This window comes from Xenopus laevis, chromosome 2S, assembly GCF_017654675.1.
Source record: "Xenopus laevis strain J_2021 chromosome 2S, Xenopus_laevis_v10.1, whole genome shotgun sequence".
Taxonomy (NCBI): Eukaryota; Metazoa; Chordata; class Amphibia; order Anura; family Pipidae; genus Xenopus; species Xenopus laevis.
In genome coordinates, this window is record NC_054374.1 from 6,846,845 (window position 1) to 6,865,884 (window position 19,040).

Genomic DNA, 19,040 nt, shown 5'->3' on the forward strand with positions numbered 1-19,040 from the left:
CTTACTATATTCTTCCATTATTAAGCATGTTTTCTCCATAAAGAAATAGCGAATGACCATGAAATAGGCCAGTGATCCCCAACCAGTAGCTCGCGAGCAACATGTTGCTCTCCAACTCCTTGGATGTTGCTCTCAGGGTCCTCAAAGCAGGTGTTTATTTTTGAATTCCAGGCTTGGAGGCAAGTTTTAATTGCATAAAAACTAAGTATAGTGCCAAGTTGAGCCTCTTGTAGGCTGCCAGTCCACAAAGGGGCTACCAAATAGCCAATCATAGACTTTATTTAACACCCCAAGGGACTTTTTCATGCTTGTGTTGCTCCCCAACTCTTTTTACATTTGAATGTGTCTCACAAGTAAAAAAGGTTGGGGATCCCTGAAATAGGCTAAATGTTTAGAAGCAAAAGGTCCCACTGACATCTGGGCCCACCGGGAGTTTTCCTGGTATCCTGGTGGTATCCTGGTGGGCCAGTTTGACACTGACTAGAATAACTAACCATATCCAGTGATATTTGCCAGCTGTAGTAGTAGTTATTACATCCTCCCATAGTTCCCCTTACTTTTTTTGCTCCTGCTCTTGAAGACGTTGTATATTTTCTTCCGTTCTCTGTCTCTCTGCAACTTGCTTCCTAAGCAGCTCTCGTTCCTCCCTTCAGTGCCATAAATATAGGGACATAACAACATTAATCCAATGGCATATCTAGATGTTATAGCAATTTCAATTTAGGGCCCCCAAACATTGGTAAGTTGACCTATCCTACCAAGACATAATAAAATAGTTAATTAATTATCCATGATAATTAAGGCATCCATGGGCCCCTGCAATGGCAGGGTTTGCTTCCTCAGCAGTTATGCGCCTGCTATGGTTTTGACTTTAATGAAGAAAAATTAAGGTACGGTAGCAATAAATAAGGTTCTGCAAAGTAGGATATACAGTAAATATTCTTTTTTTTTTACCAAGATTCAATGCTTGACCTTATTCTACCTTGCTACATTATTCCTAGGAAAAAGTATCCCCTGGGGCAGGGTCACCATACAGGGGTACAGATGCAGGGCTTGGGCTCTGAAAATCAATATAATTTACTATATCACCGAAAGCCCCAAGCAGTGTGGGAGTTATTGGTAAGCAACAACCTTGGGCATAATTGGGGGGAAGGAACAAGCAAGCAGCCTGGTTGAGGAATTGTGGCCGATGGTTTGCATAACAAATTGGAGGAGGGGTGAGAAGATGTGGCCTTGGCCAACAATACTACTTGACCCAGACCCAGACTTGACCCAGACCTGGCTTAAGAAAATCAATGACGTCATGCTATGTCTTTCTTGCACAATCATGTTCTGTTGAAGGTACGTTAATGTATTACATTTTCTAGTTTCTTTCTATGCCAATATATAGAATCTCACCCGTATGACAATATAAAGTATAGCATGTACTGTATCATCGACACATACAGACTTGCTTAAGGTTTGTGCAGGAAAACCCCCCCCCACAGTGGCTTATTTATTAACGCCTACCAAATGTGCCCCTGTGCAGTTACCCATAGCAACCAAAGAGCAATTACCTTTGATTAGTCTACTACAGGCACATGGATGATAGTAAATCATATTAGTTGATGTGGTTAAGAGCACTGTTGAATAATATTGTATAAACTAGTCTGGATGGGTCAACTCACCTAGCTTGCCTTCTGTCCTGTGGCCTGTTTCTTTGTGGGACTGTTGTTTTGGAAATGTGACTCCACAATGGGGTGGCTTGAAATACATAAAATACAATAAATGCCTTTACTAAAGAAGGTCCTAGCACTCCAACCATTTGGACATATAGGTCTCAATTCTTACTCATTTTATCCTCTGTCTACACATTTGACACATTCTGTTTTGTATTATATGTAGAAACCAAGTACCATGCCAATACCATAAAGGCAATTTTAGTATTTTATATAATATACACACATATATATATTTACTATTATGTGTAGTATTTGTGCACAAGATTTGCAGGTAGCAGACTGGTTTGGGCCGAGCTCAGGGCCGGATCTACATAGTGGGCACCCCTAGGCCCACTGCCGTTTGTCGCCCCTGTCCCCTCCCCTTCATTGTGCAAATTTTCATCATCAATGGGGATTGGCGCATGGGATATTTAAAATATGATTGTATCTCCAGCACATCCCCAGTGTTTTTGAACCAATGTGGGTGTGGTTGGGCAGCATGTCGCCCCCCTAAAATCCTGCCGCCCTAGGCCCGGGCCTAGGTGGCCTTTCCACAAATCCGGGCCTGGCCGAGCTCTTCCTTCTTCCCTTTCTGTCCGCAACCTAACTGTGCCCTGCTGGGGTGGGTCAAATACGGGTCTATAAAAAGAGGAGGCTTGCCAACTTGAGTCGGGTGCAGGTCAACTTTTTGTTAATTTACACACCACTTGCATAAACACTTTCCTTCAGTTTCAGTTTTAACAAACTTGTTAGTGTTGTGTGGGTTGACCTGCACCTGACCCTAACTCATCCCTCCCAACCTGAACCCTACCTTACACCGTGTAGCAGATCTTTTTTTATACCCGTGCTCCATTTGTCCATCTTTGATGTCACAAATGGGGGGTGGGGCAGCAAGGCTATAAATAATGGCTACCGCCTTTCGAAACTGCCAGTGTAAGGTCACAGGGAGAGTGGAAGGGAGAGCTCAACCCAAGCCTGCCTGTGACCAGGAAGTAGACCAGAACCCGCTCAACCCATGGGTTTTGACCTAGCTTGCACATCACCATTGCTTGTTTTTCTGTTGATTATTATGTTAAACATACTAAGATGTAACTCCAGTGTTTCTGCAGATTGCAGAGGAGGATTTAGTTTAGATCAATATATGATTAATAAATAAGGTCTTATATGATCACTTCCAAGTCCGTACTAAGAGGTTGATGGAGGTGAGGTGTGTGGGAAAGCAAAATTGTCAAACAAAAGAAATTCTATAAATAAAGAGGTATCAGAAACCACCAAAAGACTTTTGGTGAAAAAGTGTCATGCTTTAAAAATATGTTCCCTGTTTTTTTCCCTTTAGAGCCGTGGTTATCATACCTTATGCAGAGCTGGTTCAAGGCTACTTTGACCTCAAAAACTTGTCAGGGAATTGTCTGATGTATAAGTTGGGCCCCACTGTAGAACAGTTCCCATCAACTATTTTATTACCCACAACGAGAACACAAAACCATAAAGAATATTTTGTATATAATAGTTCTTAGAGTGGGCCCTGCATATTAGGTTCTCTAGTAGACTGTGGGAAGCACATTCCACCACTGTATGCATGTGTTATATCCCAGCTTATACCATGTCATTGTATGGTCATATCCTGACTGTAGTTCACTTATTTCTAGATCCTCTCTCATTTACTCACCTTGTGTTGGGTCATGTACCGGGAGTGGACCGCTTCCTTCTTTGTTCAACAGTTTGAAGAGTTCAGAGTAGAAGTACTTATTGATTACTATCTGAAACTCTTCAACGGACAAACTAGGACCTTGTGTCTTAATCACTGTTTCCAATTCATTGTGCTGGACAGAAGCAGAAACATAATTCAAATGTCAGTACTACGGCACATGATGCTCGGAGAGAGCTTTTGGAGCTGGAGATGCTAGATCTGCTATGTAAAATGTTATATTTGGTCTATGTGATTAAATACTTAAATGCATAATAAATATTACCTGGCCATAGACGTTTCAATTTAGATCTTTTCAGGAAAGATCATTCATTTCAATATACAAGCTGAATTGTCAGATATACTTATAGAAACAATTGAATTCTATCTGTATCGGATTCAGCACTAACAATGACTGATCTTCTGATGCCTTCAAAGGCGCCCAATCAAAATTTCCCAGCTGGCCCAATCAACGAGCCAACTGATATCCAAGCCTTCTGTTGATATCGGTCGGCTTGTCTCCCACCATACACGCACCGAAAATTGTACGAGAATTTGTTTCGTATGCTATTATTGGTGCGTCTATGTCCACCTTAAAGGGATACTGTCATGGGGAAAAAAAATGTTTTTCAAAATGAATCAGTTAATAGTGCTGCTCCAGCAGAATTCTGCACTGAAATCCATTTCTCAAAAGAGCAAACAGATTTTTTTATATTCAATTTTGAAATCTGGCATGGGGCTAGACATATTGTCAATTTCCCAGCTGCCCCAAGTCATGTGACTTGTGCTCTGATAAACTTCAATTACTCTTTACTGCTGTACTGCAAGTTGGAGTGATATCACCCCCTCCCTTTCCCCCCCAGCAGCCAAACAACAGAACAATGGGAAGGTAACCAGATAACAGCTCCCTAACACAAGATAACAGCTGCCTGGTAGATCAAAGAACAACACTCAATAGTAAAAACCCATGTCCCACTGAGACACATTCAGTTACATTGAGAAGGAAAAACAGCAGCCTGCCAGAAAGCATTTCTCTCCTAAAGTGCAGGCACAAGTAACATGACCAGGGGCACCTGGGATATTGACAAAATGTCTAGCCCCATGTCAGATTTCAAAATTGAATATAAAAAAAATCTGTTTGCTCTTTTGAGAAATGGATTTCAGTGCAGAATTCTGATGGAGTAGCACTATTAACTGATGCGTTTTGAAAAAAACATGTTTTCCGATGACAGTATCCCTTTAAGATGATGGATCAGCTGAAGAGAGTAGTGAGGAATGTTACCAAGATGGCTTTAAAGCCCATTTAAAAAGTAAAAGTCTCAGTTGCCTCATCTGTTGAAGAACCATATCAGAGGTAACAGACAAATAGCTAGATATACAGTCTATATGGATAATGTTTTATCTGCCTATAACACTTACAGAAATGCAGGTGCTGAGACGATCATGCATCAGCATAAGAAATGCCAGGCTGTAGGCGGACAAGCAGTTATAAACAGGTTCATCAAGTCCTAAGATGTGCTGGTCCCAAACATATAGTAAAGTGCTCATGTTCAGATAACCTATCATGAAGCAAATGGTCTGTTAGTGTACACAACAAGCTAGAACCACTGGAAACAAACACTCTAGATTTGGCCCTCTGGAATTTGTATGATTCCCAATGTTATGAATTGCTGCTTTTATTATTATCTGTTATCCCCAACAGGTGGAGCATTGAATAGTTTTGCTACTACATTGAAATATTTTGGTGTAAGTAAGCAGACACACCTCACTTGTTGTATGTATGTTATTGTGTTTCCAATACAGTCTAAAGTTGGCCATAGACTCAAAGACAAAGTCATATAAATCAAAGGTCTGATTTTCCAACCGTGTGTGAATCGTCCCGACATTTTTCGTTGATCGGACAGGTTAACAGATTTCTGTCGCCTAGCGATAATTACTTTGCTATATCAATGTGAGACTGTCACTGATATTTGTCGGACACAACTTTCGTACGATTGCTGTCACAGCTAGAACAGTCTGATTTGTTCTTTTACTACTTTATTTAATCTGAATGGTTAATGGCAGGTTGGAAGATTGTGACGTCCAATCATTTGTCAGATACAAGGGTGAAATCTGCACGTCTATCGCCAGCAACTAGAATGCGGGGCTATTACTCAGCCAAAAAGGTGTCTGGATTTATTGAAAGTAGGGGGGGGTTAGGCAGATCAGGGAATGTCTAGCTATAGCTAGGATTGCCTGAGCAGTAGGGATGGGCGAATTTATAGTGAAATTCGCGAACAGGCGAAAAATCTGTGAAATCCATTGAAGTCAATGGGCGTCAAAATAATTTTGACGCACCTCAGTTTTTATACGCACGACTATTTGGTCCAAATGCACTAAATTCAATTGGTGTCTGAATAATTTTTTTGGTGCAGCAGATTTTTCTTCTGTGAATTGTCGCCGCAGTTGAATTAATTTGCTTGTGGCGAAACGCTGAAATTTGCCGCAAATTCGTGTCTGGCGAATTCATTCGCCCATCACCACTGGAAAGGGAGGTCAATAAACAAGATGAAGTTTTGCTTAGACGACAGATAAGCGATATCTCCACCCACACCAGAGCTGACAGCAAGAACACGGCAATGAAAACCTGCTGCTCGCTTAATATATAAATAATTGTCTGATGATCACTAATGTATAATAATTCAACACTGTACTGAAAAGAGATAAAAAGGAAATATACCTACAAAGAAGACCTGAATGACTGGTTGTAACATCTTGGTTAATCCCATCAGAAGAGCTTCTTCTGGAGCGCTGGCTGCAGTAAAGTTTAGAATGTTAGATACTGGGCTTTGTTTGCAGTCCAACACAGATGCACTTTATTTGATGCTCGGATGAGTAGTGAAACGTCTTCATTGATTACTCAGCAAGTCCAGTTGTTTTTAGATTTACCTGTACTAGATATACCATGACCTGGATGAATGAAAATCTTCATAGTCATGTACTGACACTCATTGACCTCAATACCTACCGAGAGAGGAGTAAATATTTTCTATGGTGTGTGCCAAATTTTGAGCGATGTTTTTTAACGACTGTGCCATTTCTTTAAAAAGACCATCTTCATGCAATGAAGCCTTCAATGAAAAGACAAAAAAGGGTCTTCTCAGTACAAAAATAAATAGAACAGTTCTGAAAAACTGCATCAACGTGAAATAATAATGAGTAGGCAACTCCTATAGTATGATTCAAATATGGGTAAAATTCAAAGAAATTATTATAGGTTTCATCTATGCAGCTGCTTCCTCAGTTTATGTATCACCAGTTATTAATTATATGTACCTCAAGGGAATTAGGCCTGTGCATAATAGATGGCCGATAGTCCATGAAAGCCACATACTCTTCAACCAGATTGGTAGATGCAGAGTCGAGAGATGCACTGGGGTTATTGTCTAAGGCAACCTGGACCAGAGGCAGAAGTAGAAGATACTCCGGCTCAGGAAGACTTCCCTCCATGCGCTGAAGTTTATGGTAATAGGAGAGAACATTGCGCATGGTCCTTAAAACACCTTTAAAAAAAAAAAAAGATGTATATTCATACAAGGTTACCCATTGTTGTTCTTCATCGGACATGAAGCCAACTCTCGAATGAATTGTCACTTCAAAGACAACACTTGCTCTTTTAAAACAAAATTTTATAACTTTCACTATTTCATAAACATGTCACCGCCCATTGAGAAAAGACTATGAATGTGCCTGTTATTCTTCAAAATAATCCAATACCAAGCTGGAATGAACAATCTCAATCAACTGAAACAAATATTTAAGCTCTTCCTTGTCAGTATACAGATCACTGTCCTGCTCACCCAAGGGATAATAGTAATCATTTATCATTATTAAAGGAGAACTCCAAATTTTGATAAAGAGGCCGCATAACACAGAAACCCCTAAAAGATCCATCACAGTTACCTTTTTCTTCAAAAAATATGAATAAATGTAATTTTCTATGCTGAAATCCAGCTGTGTAACAGTTCTTCTCTTTCTGCGTCATTTGAAATCCTGGCAGGGAAGGAGGGACTAAACACTGATGTTACACATTGTAACAACTTCTCCACAGTTTACAGACAGCATGCAGGAACTACATAACCCACAATGCATTGCACTGGGATGTTCCTTTCCTTATTGACATCGCAGGTGCAGGGAATTGTGGGGTTTGGAGGATACAGGCTGAGGACAGATGGCTGTTGATACAAAGTAACAGTAGTCAGACAACTCAGCAAAGTAGTCAGACAGATCAGCAGGAGAGCAGGGGGCTGGGCTTAGGGAACTGTCAGAAACCATTAAAAATCATGAAAAGTCTGCATATTTTTTAATTGATGTATATTGCAAAGTTGCTTGAAATTATGTTTACTTTTCAAAAAGTTATATTTTTGTGGAGTTCACCTTTAATAACAACTTTTAGCAGAGTCATGGTGGTGGCGATTAGCATTGTTTCTTTGCAGCTCCAGGGTTCTGAGTTTGAATCAGTACTGGGCACAATCTGCAAAGTGTTTTTATAGTCACCCTATGTTTGCCGGATGCTATGGTTTCTGCCCACTTAAACATACAGGCAGATTAACTGGATACCACAGTGTATTGTATGGATGTGATAAGGACTTTAGACTGTAAGCTCCACTGGGGCAGGGACTGATTGATGAACAATCCCTGTAAAATGCTGCGTAAGCATGTTCCTGCTATATACACAAAATAAGTTATCAAACCATGAGATGAGATGATGACTTACTGTTATTTTCTTTAAGATGCTGAAATGCAGGGACTTTCAACAGTAGATCTTGGCATTGGAGTGAAATCTCTCTGTCCAGCACAGACCTGGCCTTGTTCATGGACAATTGCTTCAGGTATTCCATACGTGCTGCCATATTCCCACATGCAAGGATGAAATGCAATTAACAGTGGAATAGAATTTTTTTTTTCCAAAAAAATATTTTTTTTATGGCCCTATACATAAATAGAATACAGTTTTCTTACCCTTTGTATTTGACAGCTGCAGTTTCCATACTACATTTCTTATAGAAGTAGATAAGGGCTGATTGAAAAGGACACGGAGTTTAACCTTCAGAGCTGGTCTTTTCTCCAGGATGTTGATCTATGCAACATATACAGACCCAAAATGAAGTGTAATCTCATGTTACTCAAAGAGCATATTACTTAGGGGCAGATTTATCAAAGGTCCAGGTGAATTTTCAAATGCAAAAAAAAATCGATTTGTGATTTTTGTGTACTTCGACTAGGTAATATTCCAAATTCGATTTGAATTTGAAAAAAATTGAAAATTCGAATATTGAAATTTATCATATACTGTCGCTTTAAAAATTCGACTTTGACCATTCGCCATCTAAAACATGCCGAATTAACGTTTTAGTCTATGGGAGACCTCCTAGAACCTATTTGGAATCAACTGGAAAAATCAAAGTTTTTTATGGGAAAAACTTAGATTGGAATTCGATCGAATGCGCTATTAATTCGAACTATTAATTCAAACGATTCAAATTGTGCTGAATATGGACCTATGGATCAGAAAACGGACCTATTCGGCCAAAAAAAACTTCGACTTAATTTCGGTTGTTTTTTTTTGAATTTCGAAGTTTTTCAAATCGAAATTCGACCCTTGATAAATATGCCCCTTAATCACACTTGTAAGCCATATTATTTTGTCCTACATGTATATTATGGGGCAGATTTATCAAGGGTCAAATTTTGAGTTTATGGGAGTTTGTAAACCAACTCCCATAAACTGAAAATTTGGAAAAAAAACAACCAATTGAAATTTATTTTTAAAAAAATTAAATTTTTCAAAAACGGTTGAATAGGATCAAGTTGAAAAGATTATTTTTGAATCTTTTTGATTTTTTTTCACCAAAAGATTTTTGTTTTCAAAAGTCCACCAAATGACTCCAAATTGATTGTAGGAAGTCCCCCATAGGCTAAAATTAATTCAACAGGTTTTAGATGGTGAATAGTTGAATTTGAAATCTTAAACGGAACGCTACTTGATAAATTTCAAAATTCGAATTTAGATTTAAATTTTTTTTTTTTAAATTTAAATCGAATTTGGACTAGTCCCTGCCTAGTCGAATTACACTTAGGGGCAGATTTATCAAGGGTTGTGAATTCGAGGGAATTTTTGAAGTAAAAAAATTCTAAGTAATTTTTTGAATACTTCAACCATCGAATAGGATACTACGACTTCGAATTTACTTCGACTTCGATTCGAAGTAAAAATCGTTCGACCATTCGATAATCGAAGTACTGTCTCTTTAAAAAAACTTCAACTTTAATACGTCACCAACTTAAACCTGCTGAAGTGCTATGTTAGCCTATGGGGACCTTCCAGAGCAATTTTCTAAGTTTTTTGTATTCGAAGGAAAATCGTACGATTGTACGATAAAATCGGTTGAATCGTATGATTCGAAGTACGATCGTATGAAGAATAAAATCATCCGACTTCGAATTTGAATGTTGGAGGATTCTCTTTGATGGTCGAATTTCGAAGTATTTTCTACTTCGAAATTTGACCCTTGATAAATCTGCCCCTAAAATAAACTTGAAATTCGAATTTTCAATTGGACCCTTGATGAATCTGCCGCATATAGTTCTTCTTCTATATACTGTTCAATACTTTAAATCCTATCTGTTGCCAAGATGCTCAGTTCCTTAGTGCGTCTAGTTTATTAAGACCTCAGCACTCAGGAGCAGTAATGTCAGGCATCAAGATCCCCCATAAACTTTCAGAATACGTTTCTCTTATAATTATGACCCTGCCAGATAATATACTGAAATATCACTGAATATTTTATGCAAGAGAGATTCCTGATTAATGTATCCATTAAGGATCCTAGTACAGCAAAATAAGTATGGTATCTGGTCAGCATCTGTCAGTACAGGTATGGGATCCATTATCCAGAAACCCGATATCCAGAAAGCTCCGAATTACGGAATGGCTGTCTACCATAGACTCAATTTTATCCAAATAATCCAAATTTTTAAAAATGATTTCCTTTTTCTGTGTAATAATAAAACAGTCACTTGTACTTGATCCCAACTAAGATATAATTAATCCTTATTGGAAGCAAAACCAGCCTAGTGGGTTTATTTAATTTTTAAATGAATTTCTAGTAGACTTAAGGCATGAAGACCCAAATTACGGAAAGATCCATTATCCGGAAAACCCCAGGTCCCAAGCATTCTGGATAACAGGTCCCATATCTGTACAGCAAAATAAGTATGTTATCTGGTCATATATATTCAACATCTGTTAGTACAGGTATGGGATCCGTTATCCAGAAACCCATTTTTAAGAACGTTGTGGAAAGGCCGTCTCCCATTGACTCCATTTTATCCAAATAATCCAAATTTTTCTGTGTAATAATAAAACAGTCGCTTGTACATGATCCCAACTAAGATATAATTAATCCTTATTGGAGGCAAAACCAGCCTATTGGGTTTATGTCATGTTTATATGATTTTCTAGTAGACTTAAGGTGGCCATACACGGAGAGATCACAATTGGATCAGCCCGATATTGCCCACCTCAAGGTGGGCATATCGGGGAGAGATACGCTAGTTTGGTGACATCGCCAAACGAGCGTATCTCTCCCCGATATGCCCACCTTGAGGTGGGCAATATCGGGCTGATCCAATTGTGGGCCCTAGGGTCCAATGATCGGATCCTAACGGTGGCTTTACGGGTAGGGATGGGCGAATTTGACCCGTTTCCTTTCGCCAAAAATTCGCCGCCGGCGAAATGTCACCGACGGCCATTAAAGTCTATAGGCGTCAAAAAAATTTTGACGTGCGGCTTTTTATTTTGACAGACAAGTTTATGGGCGTCATTTTTCGGCAAAACAAGGCAAAAAAATTCACCCATCCCTATTTACGGGTGGGAGGATTGCGGGACCGCATCAACGAACAGATGCGGCTGCGATCTGACGGGATTTTTAGTCCCATCCGATCAAGATCTGGCCGACTTTCAGCCAGATCTCGATCGAGGAAGCCCGTCGGGGGGCCCCATACACGGGCCAATAAACTGCCGACTCAGTCTGTCAGCAGCTTTTATCTGCCCGTTTATGGCCACCTTTAAGGTATGAAGATCCAAATTACAGAAAGATCCGTTATCCGGAAAACCCCAGGTCCCCAGCATTCTGGATAACAGGTCCCATACCTGTTATAAATCAGGATTAATATTGCATATTTATATTTTGAAGACACAATGACATAATATTGTATAATATTGTTTCCAATAAACATCTTTACAAACCACTCCATCCTGGATATGGGCAGTGACTAAGGCAGACTGATTCTTTGGGACGTTGCTGTCTTGTAGTTGATGAGCCGCAGAGCTGAATACATTGTCTTCCAGACAGGAGCTGATATGGTTGGAAACTTTATTGTAAATGTCTCCTGCAACATCAATCAATCCATTAACGTCGGTGTCCAAACCCGCTTCTCACGTGTGTTAATTTAATATTGTGTTTAAATATTTATCTCTTACAGTTATTGACTTATTTAGTGAGTTATCTGTGAATTTCACGACCTAATTTTATTTTAAGTAGTGATGCCCTCTTCTTCGGGCGACTAATCTCCCTGACCTGAGCGCGTCATTTTCTGAAGTCGCCTCACGAGGAAACGACTTCGGAAAACGTTTCGCTCCAAGTGCCACCCCACCTACGATTTTGATTCTAGCCAGCGGGGAGGCAGTTGGGGGAGATTAGTCGCCCCAAAGAAGAGGATATTTGTAACTGGGCGACTTATCTCCCCGAATCTGAGTGTGTGTCTCTGCCCTAAAGGCAGCTGTTAGAATTGATACAATAGTTGCTCATATTTCCACAGATGCTGCTGAGAAATACATGCATGCCTCCCAACATTTTGGAAATAAAAAGAGGGACAAAAACATTTTTTTTGGACACACCAATTTTGTGGCCACACCCCCTAATTACCATGTTCATTTTACAAAATTTCACAGGTTATAAAAGTTTGGACATATTTCTGTGTTTTCTTTCCCAGTTATTACAGTTTTGCTAATGAAGGTGACTTGCCCTTTAAGCTGTGAGTCCAACTTTTCTCAAGGGACCTGTTATCTTATATTGTTACAATTATTTATTTGCTTATCTCAAAATTGTTACAAATGTATCTTATCTTCTGTTGTGGCTCTTCTGGGCTCTCTGCCAAAAGCCAATTAAATTAGAAAGGTTTTTTTTCTGGCTGTTCAGTGTAGAGAAAAACTGGACTTTCCAGTACAAATGAGGGACTGCGGGCAGTGGCATAACTAGATGTTGCTGGGCCCCACAGCAAATTAATTTTAGGGCCCCCAACATATCCAGTGTTTGTCCTGTTTTACCAATATATGTTCAAATTGCTCATCAATGAGAGCCTCATGGGGCCCCCTGTACCTCCTGGGCCCCCCTGCAGCCGCAGGGTCTGCTTCCTCTGTAGTTACGCCCCTGACTGCGGGTTGAGCTGTCAAAAGAGGGACTGTCCCTCTAAAAACGGGACAGTTGGGAGGTATGGCTATCAACTAATTGTATCAAGTAAATGGAGAAAATTGTAACAGTTCAGATGCTCCTGGATCACTGAGCTGCCAGACTGAAACAATGGAGACACCAACATTAAACTTTGGACTTCAATTTTGATAAAACGGTAAAAAATAAAAGGTGGAAAGCAATTAAAAAAAGTCTTTGTTTATGGTGAACAACCTGAAAACAGCTGAACTTTGGAACCCCTTTAAATACTTGAGATACTGAGACAAATATTATCCACCACTAGTGATCGCTAAATCATGTTTTCTTAACATATTCAACTTTTGCCGAGGACATGACACAACAACTTGAACTACAAGACCCAGAATTCTCTGCAGCCCAGCTGTGACTGTACCTGCATGCAAAGCCTTGGCTGCTTTTTCCAACACAAAGATCTTCTCTGACTCTGACAGATCTGTAAATTGTTTAATGTTGCTTTCATTCATCTGCTGTTGGACGGCATCATGGAGTTTAGAAGAGAATTCCTTCCATATCTGCTCAGAGACAAATGTGAAGATGTGGATAAAAGGAAGCTATGGCTAGAGCCACATAGAGGTGTCACCTGCTGTAACTAGTCCTCTGTCTGAAATGGTTATGGGTTGCATCTTGTGATGGGCGAATTTATTCGCCAGGCGAGAATTTGCGGCGAATTCCCGTGATTCGCCACCGGCGAATAAATTCGCAAAACCACATAGAAAATTCGCCAGCAAGAATTCGCCTGCATCAAAAAAAATGGACGCTGGTGTCTGTTTTTTTGGCAGCAGCAATTTTACCAAAAACGGACGCCGGCGTCCAAAAAACAGTGTCAAAAAGGAGACACCAGCACTGTTTCAAGAATTTTTTGCTGTTTCGCCAATTTCGCTGTAAATTCGAAAATTATACGGCGAAGCAAAACGCCCCAAATTCGCACATCATTAGTTGCATCTAGTTGACAACAACTGAAAAGCGTAAGGGGCAAATTCACGAAAGGGTAAATTTTCGCCAGCAATGGCTCCGCCACACTTCTCGCCACTTCGCCAGGCGTAAATTCGCTACAAAGTACGCTAATTTACTAAAATGTAAAATTGTTTATCTGTAACCAAACACTGGCGAAGTTTTGCTAGTGTTAATTCTTCAGCATTTCCTAGCGAACGTTCGCTAGTGTTCATTTCTGCTTAGCGAAACTTTGTTAGTACATTTGAATAGGGCGGGTACATATAGGTCATATATATACGTCTTTATTAGAGATGTTGGTGCAAATGCTTGAAGTGGCCACTTATTATTACAAATATCCAAGGAAGCAAAATAAAGACAAAAGAGATCCTCTAATGTCCTAGACATGAGCCCACCCTAAAACAAATGTGGCATGACCCTCAAATGGTTGGGAAAAAAATTATAACACAAAAATCTAGTTTTTGAACTTTTGAAGACAATCCCGCTTTAAAATATTGAAAAGACGCCAGCGTTTTTTAGAACTTTTATGACTTTCCGGCATACAGGATATGATGTCACGGACATAAGATTGAGGAGGATGAAGCTTCATTTTATCATTTTGCCAGGTCTAAGGTGGTAAAGGAAACTCTGGAGAAAGAGGTAAAATTTGCACTTTAGCGAATTTGCGGAGTAACGATCGTTCTCCTGGGCAAAAATTAATCTGGTGATAGGGTGCGAAACTTTGTTAGCGAAAGAGACCGCTGATAGCGTAGTTTGCAACCTATCACCAGATGAATTTGTGCTCAGGTGAACGGTCGTTACTCGGCAAATTTACTAAAGTGCGAATTTTACCTCTTTCGTTTGCCGCCTTAGACCTGGCGAATAGTCATCTATAGTCATCTATGAATTTTCGCTAGCAACGGCAACTTCATCCTTTAGTAAATCTGCCCCTTAGAATATCTACAGCCTACAAATATCTCAGATTTTATATACGTATGTGCTCTCTGCACCCATGGGCCAGTGTATAGAGGGGAAGTGCATCTTGTGATTAGGGATGGGCCAATTTGACCCGTTTCATTTCGCCAAAAATTCGCCGCCAGCGAAATGTCACAGACGGCCAATAAAGTCTATGGGCGTCAAAATATTTTTGATGCGCGTCTTTTTTTTTTTGACGCACAACGCCATACAAGTCTATGAGCGTCATTTCCGCGGCAAAACAAGGCGAAAAATTCGCCCATCCCAAGTTTTTCTTTATTTTACACTATTTTTTGTGGTTCCACCAATATATAAAATGCATAATGACTTAACATTTTTCTGGTCCCCTTAAAACGTAAAATGGAAGTTCTACTGTGAATATATGACACGAAATAGAACATAATAAGAGTAATTGCCTGATTAGTTCATTTGTTTTGCCCAGTTTACCTATATGTCCCTAAGTTAGTGCCGAACCCCAACCTAATGATAGTTGTAAATGAGGTATATTTTAACTATTTAAATTGTTTGTGATTTTTAGGCTAATATGATTTGTCTTCCCCTTCAGTGCAAATATCATGCACCACCTTCCACCCCTTACCCTGGGTAAGTGATTTTTCAAGCCCTATAAATCTATATGATCATTGTAGACACCCATTTACTGTACAGCGCTGAGGCATATGCTTTATAAATTGTTGGAAATATTATTTATACTGTTACCCTTCTTTAAATACAAACGGCTCAGAGAAAGGGCAATTTTATGAATATAATACAATCAAATGTTAAGCAAAAAAAAAAATCACATTTGAACCATAAGGGGGTGAGTGAGAGCGAGTGTTTTTCGGGAGAAACTGCAATAGGGAGTTAGTGAACACTGTCAGGCAATGGGTGAGGACCCTACTGGGAAGGAGCTCAGGGAAGGTCCATGTACCTGGAGGTTCTGAATCTGTGACTTGGTACTTTCCAGCCAGGGGAGACTCACTGAGACGGCTGCCATATCCTCTCTGTGCCACCGTTTATTCTGTAACTATCACTAAGGGAGGTAACTAAAACAAAGCATTCAGAGCAACTCTGCAGAACCAGTTTCTTATTGACAAAACAATATATAATGGCTGAGGCTAGAGCTGACATCAGGTGCAAGGCAGGGGCTGGGAGTTACAGTATTAGGCCTGAGACACCGTGTTCTATTGTGTGATCAACAGAATTGGATCAGATATTCACATTACAATGTAAAATGAGCTCAGACTGTTTACAGGTTGTTGCAGAACTGGAGAAAGTGCAGCAAAAAAAACATGTTTTCCCATGACGTTATCCCTTTAGTGAAAAGAATAGGTAAAACAGATCTTCATTATAATCCCTACTGAATGCAGTTTTATATTACCCCAAGGGGCAAATTCACTAAGATGCGAAGTTGCGCCAGGCACAACTTCGCCGCACTTCGCCAGGCGTAGTTTCGCCAGCGCTTCGCAAATTCACTAAAATCCGAAGTTGCGCACAGGGGTAGCGTAAGGTTGCGGAGTTGCGCTAGCGTTGTTTCGCTATATAAAGCGAAGTTGCGCTAGCGAAGGCTAATTTGCATACGGCGCGAAATTCAAATTTCAATGGAGGAATACGTATCTGCACTACAAATGCCTAGAAAACCTTCAAATCTGCAAATAAAAACATTTATTTTGCCCTACACATGTGCCCACTGTCTAGGTAAGTTGCCATGAGTCAGGAAATGTAGGGGGGAAGGAGGGGAGCCCCAAAAATTTTTCGATCTTTTTCAGCCTATCAGCCATCATGTAGAAAACACGCCAGCGTTTTTTGGGACTTAGAAAAAATTTTGACTTTTTTTTAAACAATCCCTATATACTCTATTGCGCTTCGCCAGGTCTGAGGTGGCGAAGGAAGTCTAGCGTAAAAGGTAGCGTTCGCTACACTGCGCAAGTTAGTGAATTTGTGTAGTTTCATCGCTAGCGAAGATTTGCCTGGCGTAAGGTTGTGAAGTAACACTAGCGAAACTACGCCAGCGTTCGTTAGTGAATTTGCGCAGTAGCGAAAATGCCCAACGCTAGCGTTCGGCGCTTCGCGCATTAGTGAATTTGCCCCCAAGATGGCTGACTGAAATGTCCCACAATGTAAAATCTGGCAACACACACACAAGCCCTGAATTACAGCGAAACCACAGAACCAGCAGGCTAAACAAATTTACTGAATTTTGGGGCAACTCAGACTGAGTGGTGGCCCCTTTATAATCTGATGAGCTAATTTAGGTGCTAATAGGGGTCATTATGAACACAAGTGCAGTATGGAATTTGCCATTTTGGATCCAGATCTTCCCCTGACAGCCTTTAATGGAGAACTGAACCCCCCCAATTAAGAAAAGCCCCTACCTACTAAGCTAGATAGTCCCCCCTCCCTGCTCCCCCCCACATACTTCAATAGCCCTGAAAATATCGCTCTTGTTCAGTTGACTAACCTCCTCTAAATGCCTTCCCGTTGGCTAGAATGTAATTCCTCGGCAGGATGGCACTAGGAACGCTTCATTTTCCAAAGTTGCCTCACAAGGAAACTTCGGGCGACTTTGGAAAGCCAAAGTGATCCGAATGCCATGCCGTGAGCAATTTACATTCTACTTAATTACAATGTAATTCTCCTACCGCACACCTGTAGTTCACCAATCCTGCAGTTGGTGGTGCGTTCCTTCCGTTGACCCGGCCGGGTCCCTTAGCAACCAATGTTGGATGAAGGGTGGGTGGGTGTTCCCCGTTCCCCCCCGAAACGTTGATGTTTGGTGGCTGAATAAAAGGGGATATTCCCCGACTGCATTAATCAGCGTGTGTGCGGATCCGCTTCTTATACACATTTTACATTCTAGCCAGAGGGAAGGCATTCAGGGGAGATTAGTCGCCCGAAGAAGAGGAGATTTGTTATTGGGCGACTAATCTCCCCAGTAGCATCATCTGCCACCAGCCATGGGGGCAAATTCCCTAAGATCCGAAGTTGTGCCAGCGCCAGCTTCGCCGCACTTCGCCAGGCGTAGTTTCACCAGCGCTGTGCAAATTCATTAAAATGCAAATTTGCGCTCAGGGAGGCAAACGGTAGCGAAGTTGCGCTAGCGTTAATTCATCAAGCAAAGCGAAGTTACGCTAGCGATGACTAATTTGCATACGGCGCCAAGTTAAAGTACAATGAACGTATGTGTAAATACATTACACTACACAAGCCTGGGAAAGCTTCATAAAATAAAATAGAGTTGTTATTTTGCCCTACACATGTGCCCAATGTATAGTTTAGGTGCCATATGTTAGGAAATGTAGGGGGGAAGGAGGGTACCCCCAAAAAAATTTACAATCTTTTTCAGCCTATCACCCTTAAAAAAGGAAAAGACGCCAGCGTTTTTTGGGACTTAGAAAAAAATTTTAACTTTTTTTGAAACAAGCTCTATCTACTCTATTGCACTTCGCCTGGTCTGAGGGGGCGAAGGCAAGTCTGGCGCAAGAGGTAACGGTCAGTAAAATGCGCAAGTTAGTGGATTCGCGTAGTTACGTCCCTTCTCCATAGCGCAACTTCGTCTGGCGTAAGGGTGCGAAGTCGCGGTAGAGTAAGTCCACTTCACTAGCGAATTTACACAGCACCCGTTAGTAAATTGGCAAAGTAACGAAATGACGTCACGCTGACGTTAGGCACTTCGCGCTTTAGTGAATTTGCCCCTTAGTATTCTTCCCCATGTGCAGACAAAAAGAAAAAGCTGATAAGCCTCTAAAAACTTATTACCAGACTGCACAGCAACTTGTTTCAGAAAACCGCTGAGCGAGGAACCAGCGAAATACCCACTAAAGGATGGAAGTAAAAAAGAAATGTCAGCTCTTCGTCCCTCAATGTTCTGATTCATTTCTCCATACACAAGGCACGGCTGCTGCTCAGCAAAACGAGAGCGACTGATTCATGTTAAAATCTCCAAATCATTGGAAGCTGCACTTTGTTTTATTGATGTGATACTTATGTGAAAAATGATGCAGCTTTATAAGTGTGTAATTTATCATCAGACAGAAGTTTATTTCTATTGGCACAAGCAGCTCATCTAAATTCAGTTTCTAGACTCACTAGAATCACTTTATTAATGATATATATGGGGAGTTGTAGCACTAAGAGCTGACGCAAATATTCTACATGTAGTTTCAGAATTATAACAATTATAACAATGCTGACTCAGTGCAGCTCCCTCCCATTTATCCC

At 40.5% G+C, this 19,040-nt stretch overlaps 1 protein-coding gene across 1 annotated transcript in view; it reads right to left on the bottom strand.

Moving 5' to 3' along the window:
- The window catches only part of LOC108709187, a 28,909-nt gene extending 13,083 nt beyond the window's left edge, over positions 1-15,826 (bottom strand). The window contains exons 1-12 of the mRNA XM_018248811.2: positions 15,751-15,826; positions 13,291-13,429; positions 11,678-11,820; positions 8,389-8,506; positions 8,144-8,272; positions 6,703-6,929; positions 6,395-6,497; positions 6,107-6,181; positions 4,807-4,946; positions 3,370-3,523; positions 1,668-1,743; positions 558-647 (exon numbers count right to left, since the gene is read on the bottom strand). Coding sequence (XP_018104300.1) covers positions 558-647; positions 1,668-1,743; positions 3,370-3,523; positions 4,807-4,946; positions 6,107-6,181; positions 6,395-6,497; positions 6,703-6,929; positions 8,144-8,272; positions 8,389-8,506; positions 11,678-11,820; positions 13,291-13,429; positions 15,751-15,816 — 1,460 coding nt within the window. The 5' untranslated portion in view covers positions 15,817-15,826. The remainder of the gene's footprint in view (positions 1-557; positions 648-1,667; positions 1,744-3,369; positions 3,524-4,806; positions 4,947-6,106; positions 6,182-6,394; positions 6,498-6,702; positions 6,930-8,143; positions 8,273-8,388; positions 8,507-11,677; positions 11,821-13,290; positions 13,430-15,750) is intronic.
- Positions 15,827-19,040: the final 3,214 nt, after the last annotated feature.